The 23120-nt window shown below is 33.7% G+C and overlaps 1 protein-coding gene across 3 annotated transcripts in view; it reads right to left on the bottom strand.

Moving 5' to 3' along the window:
- Positions 1-23120, bottom strand: part of LOC123700154 (ATP-binding cassette sub-family C member 4-like) — a 219903-nt gene that overhangs the window by 8842 nt on the left and 187941 nt on the right. For 2 of the 3 annotated variants that reach the window (XM_045647290.1, XM_045647298.1), the window contains exons 5-16: positions 18978-19112; positions 18290-18497; positions 14641-14863; positions 11764-11920; positions 7304-7506; positions 6694-6951; positions 5834-6002; positions 5107-5249; positions 4248-4400; positions 2878-3071; positions 2143-2343; positions 145-353 (exon numbers count right to left, since the gene is read on the bottom strand). In XM_045647290.1, the coding sequence (XP_045503246.1) occupies positions 145-353; positions 2143-2343; positions 2878-3071; positions 4248-4400; positions 5107-5249; positions 5834-6002; positions 6694-6951; positions 7304-7506; positions 11764-11920; positions 14641-14863; positions 18290-18497; positions 18978-19112 (2253 nt within the window). The remainder of the gene's footprint in view (positions 1-144; positions 354-2142; positions 2344-2877; positions 3072-4247; positions 4401-5106; positions 5250-5833; positions 6003-6693; positions 6952-7303; positions 7507-11763; positions 11921-14640; positions 14864-18289; positions 18498-18977; positions 19113-23120) is intronic. The other variant, XM_045647305.1, reaches the window with a different exon arrangement.

Below are 23120 nucleotides of genomic sequence, written 5' to 3'. Positions count from 1 at the left end.
AGCGCCATGAGTGTAACAAGTAACGGCTGTCCGCTAGCAAGTACAAGCAGCTGAACGCATTTCTGCTTTTTCACGACCAGCAGCAGCAGAGCGGTCAGCGTTTAGTTTAACTGCCCTAGAATAATGTGAATAGCTCCTAATTACCAGTAGCTAGTCCACCAATCGGAGCCGGAACCGAGCAACTGGGCTAGTACCGCCACTAGCGCCATTAGCGTGACGAGCAGTGGGTGTCCACTAGCCCGCAAGTAGGCGCCGTATACTGCACTCGATACTGCGCCGGCTGAACGCATTTCTGCTTCTTCACGCCCGCCCTCTGGCGGCGCTGTTGCTGTCAAGTTGTCTACCGAACTCACCTATGAATGCGACCAAGAAAAAAATAGTGTCAATCTAGAAAACCGATCATTGAAACAGATGTCTGCAACTGCCACATAAATAAGATATTATAGCTTATTTTAATTCTAAATAAACTCATAAAGAAACGTTATATTTTTAACGTTGAATTCTGTATTATGGAAAAAAACGTATTATATATATTTTATCTATCAGAATTAATTCAGACTCAAAATAAAGTCCAAAAGCAATTATTATTAAAGATTTATTTTATTTTTTAAAAATAACTTACATATATCTTTTTAATTTATTATAATATATACCATACCATTTTAAGTATCTTAAGTTTTATGAGTAAACATTTTTCTATTGTAAATTACTTAAATAAATATAAACCATAGCAAAATTAGTAAATATTTTTATAAAAACAAACTCCTTTCCTACTTGCTTATAGAAAATATTTGTTATATATATTAAATACAGTAAATATATATAATAATTTTTAAGATAATGAAGTTTACTATCATCAAATGTTTTTAATTCCAAATGAACTAAAAAATTGTTTACGTGCGATTTTTTATATAATAAAGCAGTTTGTACTATGAAGTTTATGACAGTTAACCACACATTATAATTCTGTATTATGAGCATTACAAGTTCTAAGTTACTTACTAAGTTACTTACTATGTACTACTCTAGAATTCTGCGAAACAAAGTTGAGAATCCGTGAATAATACAACTTCAAACACTTGTATACATTTTTTTTATGCAACATTGTAAGGAAAGCAATTGTCAGTTATTTCATCGGTTTACAGGCTTTGTCTAAGTCGGATATTTCCTTAATATTAATTTATAATATGATTTAAAATTACACTTGTATTGTTTACACATGCAGCTTATAGCAATTAATGACTTAACAATACACACAGGTACTTATTTGTTTAATACGGATTATTTATAATCCCACTAATATAATAACCACTACCAATATCCTATTATTATAAGTTAAGAAACTATATTAAGATTGCTTTTTTTTCTCAAAAATTGGGAAACATTATAGTGCATGTGTGGTATTATTCGATATTAAGTAGCTAAAAGTAATATATTTTACATTTAAAATTTAAGAAATCACAAATCCTCACACCTCTTTAAATAAAATTGTTTTTGAGATAACGTAAAGACGTGATCATTTCCATAATTTTGAACATCATTTAATACGTATCATAATCATAACATTATTTCGCATTCAGATTTATAAAAACTGGGCTATCTACATAAATTTTGCATTTAAATTTAAGCTAGCTAGCTGACCCGATAGACGTTGTTCTGACTTATAGAAAATTAAATAGCCGTTAAGTTTTTGCGTTTTTTTTTTTTAATATTTAGGCGCAAATTTCTTGACATTTCCTATCTGATCCTTCTCCTGACAATAATGAACACATCAAAATAAGAATAATCGAAATCGGTCTAGCTATTCACGCGTGATGCCGTAACCACGTGAACTAGGCTTTCATTTTAATAACTCAGGCCCCGGAATCACAGACACAATAGAAAACCTATTGTGTCGCGGACCGATCGGGCCGCTTGGGGCTCAATCTTAATATATATAAACCTCGTGTCACAATGTTTGTCCTCAATGGACTCCTAAACCACTTAACCGATTATAATAAAATTCGCACACCATGTGCAGTTCGATCCAACTTGAGAGATAGGATAGGTAGTTTAAATCTCAAATCGTTTTAGAGAAAGCGGGCGAAGCCGCGGGCGGTAAGCTAGTGGGTTAATATATGTATAGAGATATTAAAAACTCACGGAATGTATGCTCATCTGGCGTTTTCTGAAACTGCCCTGCAGCACAGACTCATCCAGGTCCATATTGGACTTTTCCTCGGCAACGGGCTTCTCGTCCTCTTGCTCGTCCCTCGCGAGTAACGTCGCGAAGTCCAGACCCGACGCGCTCAGCGTTTCGAAGTCTCCGGCCGCTGCTATTGCACCGTTCTTTAATATTATTATCTGAATAAAAGAAAGATTTTTTTTATTTATAATACAATGTTAAAAGTTCAATATTTGGATAAATTTTTCAGTTAAAATAAATAATTTATTAACAATGACAAGAAAAGATGATATTTTAAAACAGGGAAAGATAGTATTGTCAAAACGAAATACTTGTCACACTGAAAAATAGAGATCAGTTAGTTCTAAGAAATTTACATACTAATTACTATTATTCTAATGAGTAGAGAGGAAAACATAATTTCCTATTTTGGTTTTAAAAATTACACACTGATAATAACAACAGAGCAGAAACGAACGAACATTCTAATTTCAATTTGGATGTGGATGTGGATTCAAAACCCGCCTCACTATATAATAATTTCTATTCTTTAATTTTTTTATAGATGTTTATAATTAAAACGAAGTACCCTACAATATGTACGACCATAATCTTTATGTATAATTTGTCGTATTTCCTATGTATTTTGTTAATGTAGATGTACACACACGCCACGTAGCGTTCAGTACGTATGTCCACGCTTGTATACGCACCTGATCAACATCCTTCAAGAACTGCAGCTGGTGGGTGACCAGCACCCGAGTGGTGTTCCGCAGGTATCCGACCACGCACGACTCGAAGAGATGCCGGCCCACGTGTGCGTCCACAGCAGATAGAGGATCATCCAGTAGGTATATGTCTGCGCGTTTGTATACTGCGCGCGCGAGTGAGATGCGGGCACGTTGACCTGGAGAGGAAAATGACAATTTGCGAACATTAATTCCTAGGACTGTGTGCTTGTGTCGCGGAAGAATTCTAATCAATACCCGCGGCCCCATCATTAAGGAGGCTCGACGGAACACAGAGGGGTTTTAGTCGGTAAGAATCCGACATAGCCCACGGCTCCTTCCCCGGGGGGCGTGGGGGTATCTTTGGAAGATTTCCCCACTATAAAAAAAAAGCACTGTGTGCTTGTAGATCTGGAGAGGGCAGTTTTTGTAGGAAAATTTGTCGTGAGATTGAAATAATGTTAAGAAAACTTGTTACTATGTAAAACTGACGTAAGGGTAAAGAAAAAAAATATTAGGACACATTTTAGCATCGAAAATGAAGAAAAATTAAGAAGAAGAATTCAATCAATAATTATAAACTGTTCACTATCGTAAAATTACTGAAGGAAATAAATAGTAAGAATCTAAATGATATTCGTCTGTTAGAAAATTCTTATAAATCAGTTATTATAGTCTAATCACTAATTAATAGGAATTTTCTTCACTGGCCCGACCATGACAGCATAAATGTAAGACACCTAGATATTCTAGTGTTCCACGTGTAAACGATTCAGTAATTCCGTTTATAGGCGAATTGTTACGCTTCCATTAAACTGCATTGACTTACCGCAATAAAGTTATACTTTGTATTGCATATAATTTCCCCTCCTCAGTATACTTTAAAAACGATCGATTAGGTAGCCGTGAAAGCGTAACATACAGAGATCTTATAAATCGATATCACTTAGTACGTTTTTTTGTTTTTATAAAAAGTAACATTTAAATTTGTCTAAATATTATTTAAAGCTATGAAGACTAAAAGAATTGAACATCAACCCCGAGTCCCTGAAAATGTATGTAGTCGCGAGCTTTTTTTTGCAGGAATTCGAACTCAGTTTGGAGTTCTTCTTCAGATTATTAGTTTACATACTTACACTACAAACACATAACAAATACATTACAAACTTCCCAATATCTACGCGATGAAACATACCTATACCTATATTGTGAATTAAAATGTTTAAAGTTACTAATAAAATTTATTGTATGTTTCATTTTTATTATATTTTATATTTAACCGACTTCAAAAAGGGGGAGGTTCTCAATTCGGCCGGTATATTTTTTTTATTTTGTTATAGTAAATTCTTACTCACCTCCACTAAGACTAACACCCCGTTCACCGACCACAGTCTTATCACCATGTGGGAACAGCGTAAAGTCGCGGTCTAGAGCACAGCGTCTCACCACCGCGTTGTATCGCGGGCGGTCCATTGGCTGACCGAATAAGATGTTCTGACGGACGCTACCTGTGGACAAATCACTACATAGTATAAAACAAAGTCACTTTCTCTGTCCCTTTGTATGCTTAAATCTTTAAAACTACGCAACGGATTTTGATGCGGTTTTCTTTAACAGATAAAGTGATTCAAGAGGAAGGTTTTAGTGTATAATTTATTAGGTTTTAGACAAAGCGGGCGAAGCAGCGGGCGGTAAGCTAGTATCTAAAAATTCCTTAAGAACCGATGGTAAAAAAAATATCGTATTTGGCCAAAATATGGCGGAAGCAAAAGTTGCTTGTACTTTTAGATAATTTCTCTGTAGCGAGTGTGTATCAGATTGTACGTTTATGCGAAGATCTTTACCAACATACAAATTATAACTGTATAATTATGTCGAATAAGCTGAATAAACTCGTGTATGTATACGCCATTGTAACAGTGATAATAAATTAGTGTGAACACAGGCTCCTGAAAAACAGTTTACAACTATATTAGGAGCCTGGGTCATTAAATTTTTGTAACTCAAAATGGTGCAAATAAATGATTTATTTATTTATTTATTATTTATAATTATTCAAAAGAATCTTGAACACGGTGTTTTCTGTTTTTGGAATGTACACAAAAAAGTAAAGATTTTAAGAATAATTAAAAACGATAACTACTTTATTAATCCCGAAATTCAGAACACTTCATAAGCGTGATTATTTATGTATTTACAACAATTTCTAATTACCCGCAAACAACCAAGGCTCCTGACTAGCATACGATACAGTTCCACCGATGTGCACAGAGCCAGAGACGAGAGGCAACTCACGCAACAGTACGTGCAAAAGGGATGACTTGCCCGCACCCACCGGTCCTATTACTGCTATTAACCTGTAAATTAAGAATTCTTATACTATGGGTACTTTTCAGTCCAAAAAAATTTAAAGGATAATCGTGAAAATATTTTTTTAAGGATTAAACGAAAAAACACTAAAACAAAACCTGGCACATCTGACTATATTATTAAGCTATTGCATAGCTTCTATCGCGGGCCTTGAGCGCGGGGACCGAATCTAGAAATTCCATAACGAAAAACCTCATGCTCCCTACTCCGACAGGCGGAGGTGTGGCTTGAAGGCATAGCATGCAATAGCTTTACCGCGGCAGTCACACGTTTTTGCGGCAGTCACACGTTAATGCCACACGTTTTTTCATTACAGAATAAAATATGTATTAAACGAAAAAGTTATGTACTGTCTATACTCGTTTATCTCTTTTCAATCTTTCAATCAAGGTTGTAACAAAGTTGAATAGAAGATTCATAAAAGCATCGATTGAATATAGAGTTCAGTTATAAAAAGGAGTGTTATTACTACTGGGAATTTTATTTTCTTCACTTATTCTACTCTCGTTTTAGTAAAAACAATCATACAATTTCATGCAATTATTTTCAAAGATAAAAGACTTGCACTTACTTGCCAGGTTTGATAGTGAGCGACATATCAGTGAGCGTGTTTTCAGCGTGCGAAACTATCCATTTAGCGGTGGCATGTTTCAGTCTTACTCCTCTCGCGTCTTCTTCAACTCTTGTTGCCAACTCTTCATTGTCTTCTTCACCTGATTCTAGTGGCGCTTCTAAATTACCTAGGAAGAAAAAGTTGTACTTGGTTGAGGGAAGGAGGTTGAGGGAAGGAGGTTGAGGGAAGGAGGTTGAGGGAAGGAGGTTGAGGGAAGGATAAGGATTTCTTCGATTTTCTGATTTAGGTGTAGGTGTGTGCTAAAAGTGTTGAATAGCACACCATAACTTACACACTTTAACAGTACAGTCCTATTTAACTTTACTAGGCCGATTGTTCTGTTTCTGCCTAAAGTACTGAATCAGATTATGATGACAGTTGGAACCAAGATGGGTGTAATTAATCTTAGGAATGGACAGAGGCTATTATTGTCAAGATAACAAAATTTAATGAGGCTGATATCATGGTGTACACGCGGACGAAGCCACGGGCAGCCAGTTAGTAATTATCAATAACACTTTGTGGCTAATTGATTGTAAGCAATAGGTACTTGTTTTAATTAGTATCTAGTAAAATTCATAACGTACAATTACGTTTAATACAATACGGCAATAACGAATAACCATAAATATATGTTACAGCTGTTGTACCTAAAATACTGCTTTGTGCGTATTTTATGGATTTTATGATGCTGCTATTCCTAGTAGCCATTCATTAATAACGATTCGCTGTTGAAATAAATGAAGTAATTACTGTGTTCAAATAACTAATGAATTGTTGGACTTTGTACTCGAATAAATAAAGATCAAAGGACTCACCATTGCCTTTAGCTTCATGGGCCTTTTTAGTTTCCGGAGGAGTTTCTAACGATTGTTTTGAATCGGCTTCCTTTTTCTTTTCCATATCGGCTTTGACTGGTGAAGGTGGAATATCCTTTGCTAGAGATTCTTCCTTTCCTTTTTTGGAGGATGTTTGAATTTCCGCTAAACCTGGTACTGGTTTACTTGTGTCCTCGTATAACATGAAATTTTGTAGTCGTTTTATCGATATGGTAGCTTCAGCGACTTGGGCTATACCTGGTAGACAAACGCGTAAAGGAAATGCGTTATTAAGGCGGGCAAAATTGCTTAAGTATTTCCGGCTGAAGAATCACGATAGTGATAATTGCTAGTTTTCTGAACAATGACAAACAATGTAACATGTAAATAGCAGAGACGGTGAGAGAATAAATTCAAACATTAAATTATTAACGACGACTTTACACGAAACAAAGCTATTAAAATCAAAAGAAGGCATATGAAATTATCCACGCGTAAAATGGTAAATGATTGAAATTAACATTATAATGACATATTCAATACAAAGTTAAAAACTTGTTTTGTTTATATAGGCCTATAAAATTGAAATACATTTTCAACCCAAACTAACCTTGCGGGAAGAACACGGTCATGGTCTGTCTCAGTATATTATAAAAGCTCGTCACAACGAACACTTGCTTGGCGCTAATCACGTTGTTCTCAAGGACGAACGCCAGGATCGAGAAGAACAGGCAGATACGGGTCGTGAACATGATGAAAGATGTGAGCACACCGCGGATGTATGAAGTCGCCCTTATTTGCTTTATTTCTTGTCTGCAAAGAAAGTGCGCGTTTGTTAAATATTACATGAGCTGTTCAACGCAAATAAGTTAGACATGGTATTGTATGAAGGACGCCCTTGCGCATGTCGCTACCAGGGTGAACCTTAAGTTCACCCCCGCGTCCGCGTTAAAATGTAGAAGCCCTTCTGGCTAACATTGAGACACACAAAAAAAAATGAAAATATGGTTTGAAAATATCTTTCTATATCCAGCTTTTGCACAAAATAATTTATTCTTATTCGCCACCTTAGAGCATTAAACCAACATTATTGGTTTAATGCTCTAAGTTCGCCACATAAGATAATTTTTTGTAGTGAAACTTCTTTGGGCGCGTTGAGAGTAAAACGTCAAGGTCGCGTCATGACAATACTGTCACGTTATGGGGTAAGGCGACGATTTTGGTATCTTTGAATCTTGCTAAAGAAGTTTCACTTCTCACACGTGTACTCGGCACATACGCTCTTTTTAATTATTATAATCTTTTATATAGAGTAATATTCTAAATCAAAATCGCATCTTTATTATAAAATAAAATGTACATAATATTAAATATATATTATATCTCGTTGAACATGAAGCAATTCGTTTATCTTATTTGTATCTTGCCTCATCCTTGAATCCTGTCGCAAGACATAGATTAGAGGATATCCAGTTAATATAGATTCACACATTACTAAATACATATGTGCTTGAATTAAAAGCTTATCACGGATATAACATGGCGTAATAAATTTCTTACGTCTATTAGAGCATAAGTACATTGTAAATATAACCTCTGTTTGTCTTTCTGTATATCTTAATTTCGTATTTAACCTTTTTTGTACGCTTATCAACTGCATAATAGGATATTGCAAACATTACAATAAACATTGAAAGCTTCTGTATCGTATTTCAAATCAATAAAACCTGCGGACACTAAATGATGCCATTAATACGTATCATGCACGTGTATATGAGGTGATTACTTCAATGAATAATACCTATTAAATTACGTAAAAGCATTAATCTTCTTTACTTTTTTTAATCACGTGTTTATAATGAATTCTAGACGCTCTCAAATTGATAATAATAATTAATAAAATGTATTTCATTATAAAGATAAATTTCATTTGAGAAATTGCAGTTGTTAAAGATAGTGCTATTGCATCGAATGCAATGAAACTGTGATAAAAAATAGTAACATCGTAATTAGAGACGGTATATTATTTTTCAACCGCAAAGAAAGCTAGACCGAGAGAAGCCACTATGTACCTAGGTAGCTTAAGCATTTTTAATTATATGGATCGATTTACGACTTGTCGTCTGTAAAATAAATTGTCTAGTAAACGGAAACTAGAGAGTTTTTTAATTCGTTATTTTTACTGATTTATATTTTCAATGCGTTTGCCGATTTGAACCTAGAGTTCCCTATTTATACTAGTCACACAATAAACAGACAACTATCAATGCTGATTTATTAAAGTTGACGAGCTTAATTGACGACATAGCAACATTGGCAACAGCAACAACTACCTAATTTTTGTTTTCATTTGATTGCTTACTTTGAAACGTTAAGAAAACCAGATGAAATAAATAAATGATCATTATGAAATAAGTATATAAACAAAACATTGTGCGTATATTATTTGTAAAGTGTAAAAAAACAGATTTTATCATGAGTTAAATTTGTAAAAAATATATCTGTATGTCTAGTTGAGCTAATATCCAAAACGTCTGATTTTGAAGCCTTTAAGTTGTAGGTAGTGGTTAGGTGTGGTTAGAGGATCAGGCTACAACGGGATTCAGTTATCCATACTAATATTATAAATGCGAAAGTAACTCTGTCTGTCTGTCTGTTACTCAATCACGCCTAAACTACTGAACCAATTTGCATGAAATTTGGTATAGAGATATTTTGATACCCGAGAAAGGACATAGGCTACTTTTTATTGCGAAATATGTACCACGGGCGAAGCCGGGGCGGACCGCTAGTTTACCATAACACTCAAACATATTATGCTGATTTTATAGTATCAATATCGCCAAATGAGTCAGCGCATAAATTAGTATTATAAAAACCGGCCAAGTGCGAGTCGGGCTCGCGCACAAAGGGTTCCGTAGCAGCAAATATAATAAATTACAGTTAAATCAACCTATCTCAAAAACTATAAGAGATACTTTGATCAAACCAAAAATCGTTGAAAGAGTTAATTAGCATGCATCACCTCTATTTTTTTTAGAATTTTATACCCCGTAGTTATAAAAATAGAGGGGGGGACATACTTTTTACGACTTTGAGAGCTGATATCTCAAAAACCGTTCACTTTAAGAAAAATGTTTTTTAGAAAACTTTATATCATTTTAAAAGACCTTTCCATTGATACCCCACACGGGTATGTACATCGAAAAAAAAAATTTCATCCCTCAGTTACATGTATGGGGGGCCCCACCCCCAATTCTTTTTTTTACTATTTAGTGTCATATTTTTGTAGCGGTTCATACAACACATATTCCCATCAAATTTCATCACTGTAGTACTTATAGTTTCCGAGTAAATCGGCTGTGACAGACGGACAGACGGACAGACGGACAGACGGACATGACGAAACTATAAGGGTTCCGTTTTTGCCATTTTGGCTACGGAACCCTAAAAACAACTACCGCTACAAAATAAACCATTATGTAATTTACAGGTCACCTCTCTGTCTGAATGAACATTCTCAAGAACATCACATAACTAATTTGCATATTGCTTCGAATTTTACACAATAAAATTTATTTTGTTCGGATGAAGCGTGAAATAAAAAATATGTAGTTTAAGCACGTTTTTAGTACATATTCCAATGCGGCAGAGCGTTTTCCTCTTAGATAAAAAGGAGCATGGAACCATTCAGACAATGTACGTAAAAAAAGGTTTGCGAAAACATACGATCTATTTTATTAGATAAGCAATGAAAGCATGTATAGTATTTAGATCACGCCGTACAAATATTCGAGATTATCTTGTACAAAAGTAGAAGGTACTACAAAAATATTTACACATCAAATGAAATTGTGGGTCAGCCTGTGTACATATTACACTGCTATATTTATTAACATAGGTACATTACAATTTTATTGTACTCGCGAACAATTCTGTAAAAAATATTACTATGCACGTTTTGTAATAATTCAGTAGTAATAGCCATATAATATGAAGTGCTAGTCAATATCAGTCATGTATTTATTAAACTTCTTAGAAAATTGATTCATTCTACAAAGATTGCTAACTGAAAATATATTATGGTATCATTTTTCAATGAATACTTCGGCATTGAGTAAAAACATACAAGTCAAGAATTCTGTTTATAGAACATTTTATGTATTACAAGCTTTTGCAAAAGTTCCATCTTCATTCGACGTTAATTCGCGTATGATAAATGATAAGATAACATTTGACGACCATAATTAATAATTTAATAAACGTGCCGATGTTTTGTTTCACGCAAAGAATACATTAATATTTCACATGTTAGACATTTTGTTTGGTTTCACGTAATTCGAGAAACATTTTCAATACAATTTACTCAGTTTCTTCATTTTTGTATAATTATAGTTCATATTATAAGCAGAGACCATAGACAGATGGATAATATAATACCTACAGCAAAAATGTACACAAGACTAAATGCATTAGCCGAACGCGCTTAAGAATAACATTAAATAGCACAAATTAATTTTACAGTTTATATTATATACCAAAGCCAGCTCACACACTCATAGGGCGAGCAGAAGCGTAGCGTGCCTTGGCGGGGCCCCGTATAAAAATTTGTTTGGGGGACCTAAGGAAGGGTAAAGATTTCTCACAAAAGCGCACGTTGGGGGCCACCTTGCCGCCGGGGCCCCGTATAATTGATACGGCAGATACGGCGGTAGCTACGCCCCTGAGGGCGAGTTAAAGAAATTATAATACACTATGTTAATACTAATACCCACTAATTGTAATGCTCCCTAAGTGCTATTTTATACCATCTTTTCTCGCTTTAAAAAAAACAAGAAATATATTTTCTTTTCACTATTTAACGAAGTGTTAGATACTTCACGTCTCGTTTAATAAACACATTAGCGTGAACAAGATATTTATTTTCTTACCATTCTATTCGCAAGATATATATATTATATTAATACATAGTTGAGTATATAAATCGCAATTGCAACATGCATAAACCCATACAATACAACAAGAATATTAAACATATGCAGCATAACTCGAAGCAATGTTTGAACTTACTTTCTAGCTTTGGCCACGAGATCTGCGAAGGGTTTCTCCCAAGTGTACATCTTGATGACCTGAATTCCGGATAATATTTCGTTCATCAGTCGCACGCGCTCGTCCGTTCGCAGCGCTGTTTTGAGACGCAGTACTGATGTACGTTTTCCCAAATAAGCTGAAAAGAAAAACATATTTCGCGATATCCTATGGAAAACATAATGTGGGGTACCTTGTTCTAAAAGGAACATGAACTTGAGACATGTTGTGGAACGTAATATATTTAACTTTATTAAATATTATAACGTTCCCAAAACCCATCATCGAAAATAAAACACTTGATAGTTTTGCGGTTCAACGTCTTTATTCTACAGAGTTTTCTCTTTAAGTAATTGAAACGTACATCGCACATCGTTTAGAAATAGAAATAATGCAGCAAAATAACTGTACTTCTAGTAATCCTTTTAACAGAAGCTAATAGTACTTAAGACAATTCAAGTGATTTCGACATTATTGCAAAGAGCCTAGTGATCGCTTGTGCATCTCTGTAATCACCCGCTGAGGCTTCGATGGTAATATTTAAATTAGCTTTACAACTTTGTAAAATCAGCGAAACAGAACTAATCCTGTTTCTGTATTCTTTTTATATATGTTAAAATCCTCGTATTGTTACACAAGGACTTTAAGAAGATATAAAGAGAACGATAGTGGCCTTGATACAGTAATGTTTACATGAATGTACCTAAATGGATTACGAATAAAGACACTCCTGTTTCTTACGGCAAGTCAAGTAGGTATAATCTTTTTGTGTTCTTTAGTAAATTTATGACATCGGCTACCAACGAAAACACCGATAAGTGTCATTGTTACAAATTAAGGTCAAGACCAAGAAGCTTACATCTAATACACATATAAGCTTCTTGGTCAAGACTCAAGAGTAGACAGGTTATGTCAGGAAAACTATCCCATCTCAAGATCGTGTAGTATACTAGTGATAAAGGTGAAAACATTACAACTTTTTGTTATTACTACGATTTCAAAAAAAATTACATAGGTATCGTTTATTATGTATATTTAGGTATTATTTAGTTTGCGTATGTTTCTTATTTCATCTTTATCAAATCGCATACCTATATTAAAATATCTAAATAGTATAATGAACCTAGAATGTTATGTACAATTGAGTAAGCAAAGTCCAACAGTCATACGCCTACACAATTTTATGCAATCAGTATGATTCAGAACGTCCTTTCGGTCAATAATTTATTATTTTTTTATTGTTATGCGCGCAAAATAAAATAGTTCATTGCACAGTTTGACCGTGTTTTATCTAAGGGGCATTTCATTTGGAAAAAGTGCACCTCAATTAACCTAGCCGTTATCTGTTGTTGTTTCAATTAGTGACAAATTGTTTTTATTTGTATTTCTGCAATGATGCATTGTTCTAAATTGACCACAGATAAAAACGATATGTACCTAGGTACGATGAGCAACTAATATTGTGCAATCTTTGCAATGAGTAATTATTTATCCTATCAAGTTACTGACCATAATAAGGCCTCCACAGTAAACAGTAAACACGTAATGTCGCGTCACGTTACAGACCGTTGCCGAGTTGCAAATACACTGCATAGGTTAAGGTTCCGAGACGTAGGTATGCGTTGGCGTTGTCTACGATAATAGTAAGAGATTATATGTAGGTAAGTGTATAGAATTTCACAATACGTCTGAAAATCGTGGTATATCCTAACGCCAACTTTGTTCGTGTGAAAAGGTATTTAAAGTCGGTCCGTTGACCTTACTTTATCAGTGTTAACCGCATAAGCCAGTTAGTTAGTAGGTATCTCTTACATTAGCCAATTAAAACAAACACTAAATTACATATAATTTAAATAATAGGAGTAGATGCAAAAAAGGGGATAATGCTTACGATACGAAGAAATGCGATGTTTTAAGGTTAACGAGAAAATACTAAAACTGCAGTATTAAACAAGTTTTCATGAATGCACTCATTTTTTACCGAGAGAGGCCATCTGATTCGATTGTGTCTACGGTCAAATAAAAAACGAAACGAACGTTTAAAGCGAAACACTTGGTAAAAAATATGGACACGAACGGATTTTGTAGGCACTTAGAACAAGTTAGAACCTATATAATATATGCTATATGGGTCATTAGCCGGAATGACCCTCGCACACCAATTAAATGTCATGATTATAATCTGGCTTGGTTTAATTAACAAATATGTGAAGAATGCACAGTGCCTTTACGTTCGCGTTGGTAAGAAAATTGTATTTGATGTGATTTTTACACAAAAATAACACACTCGATTATTACATTTTGAAGATTTATTTTCTCTCATGCATGTTTTAACACATTTCACTATTCAGAAATAGCATATTATCTGTTGCATTGGTTTATTGACATATTTTGTTACATTTTGTTTCTTCGTTTCGCCGGCAATCAATCAGTAATAAAATCCTATTTTGTCCTGTTATACTTTCACAAATTTTATTTAAAAAGATTTGTTCCCATGAATTTATAAATATCACTAAATTAACGATGACTATTAGCAAATTAATAGTTTTGGTATGTATATCATCATCGAAACTTGATACAATATAATTGGAACACCTATTTTTGATGTTTTAATCTAAAATCATTTTTTTTTCTATACGTTTATTTACAATTTTTACATACCTATGAATCAAAATCGACATAATATGTATTGTTTAAGATAACGGGTAAGTTACCTAAAAGACTTATAAGTTATAACTTAAAAACGGCTGAACAAATTTTAATGCTTTTTGGTTTATTGTATTCGTCTTCACCTGCATTAGTACAATAACTAAAAAAATATTGAAAAAATCACAAAAAAAATTACCCCAAAAACCTTACCTTGCAGCGGTATGAACGCAAGCATGAATCCCACACCAACTATCGCCGCCCAGTTGATCTCCAGCCACATGAAATACGTAATGATCACAGTAGCTAGCGGCCCGATCCATAGATAGTGCAGGAAGATGATCGCAACGTCAAAGCGGTTCACATCGTTGGAAAGGAGGTTCACCACTTGACCTATGGTCGTCTCGCCGAGTGCTGTCTTCGAAAGCCGTAGCGACTGTAGAAATATATTAGTTTAGAATTTTGTGAACTTTGTGCGACAGCTAATGAACGATTAAAGTTAAAGATTGCGAGATTAGAAATCCCATTATAATTTTTTGAGCTTCATGAGACATTCTCGTTATAGATTATGGGTGAGATTATTATCAAATTCAAGATCTCAATCTTGAACTAAATATTCAACAGACAATTTCTATACACGGATTAGTCTATTAATAAACGTGAACGAAAAAAAATGTTATAGTCATTTCGGATTACAATATATTTATGAGAATTGTGCAATTCTGGCGATCTATACATTGATATCTATACTTCCCAAACTAGTTGTCGAATAGTGCATTTATGCCAAGGTGCTCTAGCGCATTAGTCTTTGGAAATGTGACGTTTGATCTATTTTACGGGTATTTAATTGTCAACGGAACGTTTGGGATCTTTTTAGTTATCTGTATTTCAGTCGAAGCTTTGTGATTTAACACAAACTTTAGAAGGATTAATTGACTTACGATAAAATGTTACTAATAGATAGGTAATAATTTAGATAAAGTAAAATCCAGGCTAGTTAAAATAATAAACAAGTATTATTACATATTCTTTGTAATAGTTAGTTAGGCGGCCGACTTAATAATCAAATTTTAACAACAAAAAAATTGATTATTCATAAGCACTGGAATAAAAAAGGTTTAGATTTCGAGTCTGACTTCATCAGTAGGTAGACTATTCAAAAAAATATAATAAAACTTGTTTTATCTTTCCTAATACACTAGCGGAACACATTTAAAGAGTATACAATACCATGTATAATAAAAAATCGCCGAATTGTATGTAGGTGTATATTGTACGCGCATAACTTCCGAGCGATAAACCGAATTTGGATAATGATTAACATTTTGTTCCTTAATGTCAGGGCAAGGAATACGTAACAATAGTATCAGTGATGAGAATTTATTTCTGGATTTCTATTATTAGTTATTTCAACAATTATTTTACACTAGCTTTTCGCCCGCGTTTTCAAAGGAAAACCCGCATAGTTCCCATTCCCGTGGGATTTCCGGGATAAAACCTATCCTATTTGTTAATCCAAGTTACCCTCTATATGTGTGCTAAATTTCATTACAATCGGTTCAGTAGTTTATGCGTGAAAACCATACATACATACAAACCTTTCCTCTTTATAATACTAGTATAGATAAGCATAACACTTAATTTTAATAATGGTTTAGGCCGGTTTCAGAGCTTGACCGACCATAAGTGCGTACGTCAGTCGCGCTTGTCATATGTATGGAAATTCATAAAACCGTTCATAGCTATAGTCCTTTCCACCTAAGATGATTTCTGTGACACATCGATTTTTGACACGTGTAGAGATGTCTTTACTGAAATCGTATCAATTGTTTCCGATAATCGATAATATTTTATAGGGAAATGAAATCGATTTGAATAAAGTATCAAAATTAGTTTTTTCGGCATTTCGCCAACAATTAACTAAGGAAACTTAGCAAACAACAGCAAAAAAAAAGTCAACAATAACAATTAGTAACAATAACAGAATACCACGTAAAATATCAATATAAAAATGCAACTTGTATACAAAGCTGACGCACTCGTACAGACGATTGACTCGATTGACAAACGATCACAAGATGGGCGCCGATTATATGTTTTCCAACTCTATGATTTTTCAACGATCCATTTCATGTACACGAATTGCGTAGGTATTATATTTTTGTGTTATTTTATTTTATTTTTCATTATATTAAACTAAACAATACTGTTTTTGATTTATAAGCTTAAGATGTTTCATTTTTATATTTTTGGTATTAATGCCGCCATAAAATAAAAATACTATGCACTAAAATTATTTTGGCGTTTTAAACATAAAATACGTAATTCGGAACACGACGAAGTGTCACAGGAATCATCCTACGTGAAAAGGACTATAGACCGACCATACGCACGCGTATTGTCATGCGCATTATAGTGTCATAGTCATACAATTGTTGACGCGTATTGTCAGGACCGACGGTACGCACTGAGGGTCGGTCAAGCTCTGCAACCAGCCTTATCATTTACATTTTACATTCGCTCAAATTAGCAGTGATCAGAAAATAAAATAGAGTTCTAAAATTGTCTTGCAGCTTAAATCTGAATCTTAGAGACATTATTAAAGAGATAAAATCTTAAATGACATATATTATACTAGTAGTCCGCCCCGGCTGAGCCCGTTGTACATATTTCGCAATAAAAGGTAGCCTATGTCCTTTCTCGGGTATCAAAATACATATCTCCATACCAAATTTCATGCAAATTGGTTGTAGTTTAGGCATAATTGAGTAACAGACAGACAGACAGAGTTACTTTCGCATTTATAATATAAGAATGGATTTGCCAGTTATTCGGGATTATCACGATGTTTTGAGTTTTAATAGGAAAATACTTTATTAGTAATTATTTACTCCGCATGGAGGAAAATCCAAGTAACAATGGTTTGTAAAACGGCAATCGTAATGAACATCTAGCGTAATTTAAAAATGCAATTTAAATATAAATTTAAATTTAAATCATAATCCATTTCCATCTTGGAAAATTTTCATTGCCCGAATATAATTTCGTCACCTATTTAGATTTGGCATGAATGAAGACGAAATATCGTCAAAAGACACAACTTGAAGTACATGTATTGGAACTGTAGACTTTATCTACAGTAAATCATGTATTAGCTTTAACTGGGTTTTCACATAATTATTATTATTGACATATTATACTTCTAATATTTACTCAGTAGCTGAAAGGATAACGCGACCTCCTCGAAGTAAAGATAACATTGATATTGACTTGCAAATTGAAAGTGTAAACTTGAATCGTTAAACTTTTATATTTATTTCACAGTAACAGCTGTTTAAAATCAATTGTCTGATAATGATGAATGAATCACGCGTTTGCATCATTGTCTATTGGAGGAAAACTGTATAATTTTATATCACACTTACATACGAATACCGAATACTCCATGTACTGTTTATTATGTATATAGATTCTTATAATAACTATTTACGTCTGCGAGTTTAAATATTTAGGTATTCGTCCACTTAAAGTTCTGATATTTTAACATTGGGCCTCAGAGTAGGGAGAAGCATTTCGAGGGAAAAGTGTATTGCAGTGACATTCAATAAAAACAAATTAATATAGAGCTCTAGTATTCCGCCCGCGAATTAGAATTTATTCGCTTGAACACCTCATTGCTTCTCATATCATTCAGCATACAAATATCCATAAGAACTCCAATTTCACTTGTTAAACTTTGTTTGTCAAAAAACAGCCTATGTCCTTCTCCAAGGCTCCATTCATTCGAAGTAGCGAATGAAACAGATACAAAAACAGCGTTACTTTCGCGTTTATTTTTACAACATAAGTATGGATTATTTACCTTTCTATAAATAAGAGAACAGCAGGCGACCCTGAATTTCATGCCCATATGTAGAATGGCCATCATGTACGGATGTACTACGAAGACGTTTAACGCCGAACATATAACAACCGCTCCGGCGTATAAATATGCCTCTGTAGGTTTCACAGTCTTCTGATCAGGGCTGTAGTACTCGACCAGTTTTCCTAGAAACACTGGTTGCGCTATGCTGTACAAAAAAGAGGCATCATTGAGCATAATTACACATGGAGTTAATATAAAATTGCGGATATAAACTAGGAAACACACTAGTGTTGTAGGTCAATGTTTCTATACATACATATGCATACACTATTATCATGAACAACCATGCAGTCATTCCTTTTAACACTACTGAATGGAAATATATTCTATACAACCACAAGATAAATAAAATAATGTTACAGTAAAATATCTAGTGACACTACGAACGCGTGACTTGATAATTGATTAATTTCTAAATAATTAATTTTTAAAATATAACAAAATTAATTAAGAAAATTGATTGAGTTACGCTAGTCTCCTGTCTATGAGAAAGCTGAAATTGGAAAAAATATACCTACTGACTACATTTCTACGAAACTTTCTAAGAAAAGTAAAATTATGAAAGATATAAACAATGATTTAAATGTAAAACTACTTCAACAACGGAGCAGGCAATTTTCCTCACTTTAAATTAAGTGTAGTATTGTCCTGCGCTCTTACAACTCGGTTATGGAGTTCCAACAGACGATTGTGCATAAAAAGTTGAGATTCCTGACCGAAGTAGGCGATGAAGAAACCGAGCATACGCGGTTGTTGTATACTAGAGGAGAGAACGATTGTTAAACTGCAAAGTTACTCAGTGATTTTTCATAATTAGAGGTAAGTGTAATGATTTCAAAGAATATTGTTGATGTTTGAGATGAGACGATTAAAGCAAAGATTAACGTCGATCATTCACGCAATGTTTGAAGCTATTTGAATTCAAAGGAACAACATTATGACTTTACGGTTTAATGCTGTAGGATTATTACAGTTGCTCAATTCCAAGTTAATTGTATATAATTAAAAGAAAATGCTATGAATAGTTGAGTAATAGACCGACAAAGACCGCACCCAAATTGCATGCCGCTAAACATTCAATTATATATTGTGCACATTTGTTTTATTTGAGTATTTCTGTCTTAAAAATTTGGTATCTAGGTATAGTATTAAAGCAAGGGTTATTCTGTGATAATAATAAATACCTATTAATAAAGGTGAGTGTAGACTTTTTTTGCTATTCAGCATGTGTTCATAGAATCACACCTTGGAGTCGTCAAAATATGCATAATTGCGATGAAAGAAGCAGAAATGAGTTGCCCTTACGCAGTTAAAAAGCTTATAAATAGTTTCTAACTAGGTACCTACTTATTCCAAAAAAAAAAAAAAAAACAATTTCTTAGTCAATAGTCATATGGTAAGAAGTATGAAAATTTCCAGGTATGCTCTCTTAATCTCATCTAATAAAATAAACGATGCATAATCTAGTCACCGAGCACGGCAGTTATCACGCCTAATGGCTTTCGAGCACGTAGATATAAAATATACCATCAATTCAATTCAGAGCAAATATTATTCAAACTAACAATTATTATAATTATATCTTATCAATGACATAAGAAATCAAACATTAACTTAAAATGATTGCTTAATTCTTTTTATATAGTCGTAACTCGTATCTAAGCGTTGATCATTTTATTACAAGTCTGCAATGCAGAATCAATTTTAATAAATGCTTATGTGTGATAAGTAAAATACCCGTTTTACGAACTAATTATAGAAAGATAGATTAGTTCCGGTGTTTTCTATTCGAATGGACGTGACATATTGGCTGATATTTATTATTGAGTCACATCGTGGTCATATCATACGGACTTGGATTGAACACAAGTTCGTAATATGGAATTTAAATCAAATTGTGACAGAAATTAATAGAATAATTAGGATGAGAAATATTTATGGTACATAAGATTCACGTCACGTCTCAGACCACCCAATATTTCGTGACTTCAAATTCGTACAAGCCACCCTGGTCGATCTTTGATCGCAAAGCAAATAATGACGTCATGAAAGGTATTAAGCCTAGCTACTCGTATAGCTACATGAAACTCAATGCTCTGCGAGGTGTTTCCTCGTGCAATGTAAACACGCACATAACCAAAAGTAAGTGACACATTGTGCGACTTGCCATTCCGCTAAGTCCACAGCTAAGTCGACATACGCAACGAAGGCAAAAGTGTAACAGCGCGTTTCTTCATTTCTTGACCTTATTCTAAACTATCTTTAAAATACCATCTCCAATTGCATTGTTGGATTTGGAAACCATCATATCAATCATTCATAATTATTATTCATACTGAGATAAAAAAAATAAACGTTCAACTTCATTTTTTCAAATGTATCACTTAATTTTGAATAAATAATAATTAAAATTTCCTTGAATACATGAATATTGAAAGTATTTATGTATATTAATTACTTTTACCGTTAACATAGTAAAGAGTCAATAAACGATTTCAAGATTCTCGAATCAGGACATACATTACTCGTGGATAATGTAGCTTTCGAATGGTGAAAGAATTTTTAAAATCGGTCCAGTAGTTTATGAGCCTATTCATTACAATCAAACAAACAAAGTTTTCCTCTTTATAATATTAGTGTAGATATCAATATCATACGATAGTGCTTTCTGATGATCCAAAGATGATTTTATAGCGATTTCCGCTAAATATGTTAGATTTACTTCGTCATGATGAATAGCAAATTCAAACCATGAATCAACAATGGCATTGGAAATTCAATCAGCATCACTTCCATTCTATTTAACTATTTTATAAAACCGATATAGGGACATCTTTATCTTCACACACAATTTATAGACGCAACTTTGCAACAAATTGCATGAAGAACAAAATAAAATATCAAATAAGTCTGGAATGCTAATTGGGGGTAATAAACTAAGTAAACAATTGATCTTTTAATTCGAGGCACATGACCTAATAAATCAATTTGTTATTTAATTAAAAACAAGATAACGTAACTCCGACGTTGCATTGCCTAACTAAAATTATGCAAACTTTTACCTAACTATATAATATTTTCACCTATGCTATCATAATTGCGGTCATTCTCGCCAAGTTAACGCGAAATTATTTTTATACACAATACTTTGTTGCAAAATCGACAGTTTTATAGATTTGTCTATAAACATCCAGAAATTGTATTGTATTTGATATTGGAAGCATCAATGCATATTTCTTTATGGAATTGTATCTCCCTGTAAGTTTTCTAAATTTTAATGTTTGATATTAAAGTGAAACTTTTATTACATCGCCATCGTCTCAAACTTTTTGGTCTGTGTAGCGCATGTCGCGTGACGCACGATACGTACGATAATTATCGTACAAATACGATAATTTTTAGTTTAAATTAGGGATGTAACGATAAATGATTTTGCCGATACGATACCGATACCGATATTTGTTGTCATGTATCGGCGATACCGATACCGATACCGATATCGATGGCTTGGTAGAAAAATAAATAGTGAATTATGCATAAAGTTACCAACATTTAACAGAGACTCAACTGTTAATCGTATTCTTTTAAATAAAAATGCCAAATCAAAAAACAACAAAACTATTTATTTTGCAACGTCAGTTAAACTTTAAGTAATACACATACAATCAGTATCTAATAAAAGTTTACTATTGGTAGAGTTTTTTCAGAAAACAAAGTGCGCACGCGCGGGCGGCCTCCCGCATCGTTCATTGGGCGCGGTTTTTTGAATTGTTTGATATCGGTATCGGTTGTTTTATTATCGGCGATACCGATATATCGGCTTGCCGATTATATCGGCCGATATATCGGTATCGGTATCGGTATCGTTACATCCCTAGTTTAAATGTGTATAGTGTGAAAAAAAGTTTCACTTTTACCGTGGTTTCATAAAACCACACAACATTTTTTTCTTTACGCACGTAGATAAATTGCTTAGAATTAGATACTTTTTTATCTACGTTTTGTTCATTCACGTAAATTAAAATTCTAAGTGCACCACGCTGTTCTATAGGTCCGATATTCTAATGATATGGAATACTTTTGACTGACCGGTTGGCTTGGTTGGTAGTGACCCTGCCTTCCAAGCCAGAGGTCGTGGGTTCGATTCCCACCCGGGGCAAATATTTGTGTGATGAACATAGATGTTTGCTCTGTGTTTGGGTGTTGATTATCTATATAAGTATTTATTTAAAATTATATATGTATGTTTATCAGCCATCTGGTTTCCATAAGACAAGCGAAAGCTTAGTATGGGATTAGATCGTGCCGTGTGTGAAAATTGTCCTGAAATATTTATTTATTTATTTATTTATTACTTCTAAAAATTGTTCTTGTAAGTCCTTTGGTGTATTCAGTAATTAGGGAATTATAATATCAACAAGCCCCGAAAATGAGCACGTAATTTGATATGTTTACACCATTAGTTGGTACCTAATATAATTTGTGGAAGGGAATTTTCTTTAGTTTTTATACATCATTATTACTATTAACACTAGAAGCTATATTGTTAGCAGATTAAAAATAGCTTTTGTTGCATTAGGCAGGTACAAATAATTGTATAGGGGCAGGTGATGGGATGGGTCGAGAAATGTTTCATGCAAGGTAATGTATTTTCCAAATACATGTTCACAAATAACATCTAATACCGTAAAATGTAATTTAAGAACCCGAATAGGTATATCTTAATATATATAAATCTCGTGTCACAATGTTTGTCCTCAATGGACTC

The sequence above is a fragment of the Colias croceus genome, chromosome 2, assembly GCF_905220415.1.
Source record: "Colias croceus chromosome 2, ilColCroc2.1".
In the NCBI taxonomy this organism is placed as follows: domain Eukaryota; kingdom Metazoa; phylum Arthropoda; class Insecta; order Lepidoptera; family Pieridae; genus Colias; species Colias croceus.
This window is presented reverse-complemented; position numbering and strand designations above follow the sequence as displayed.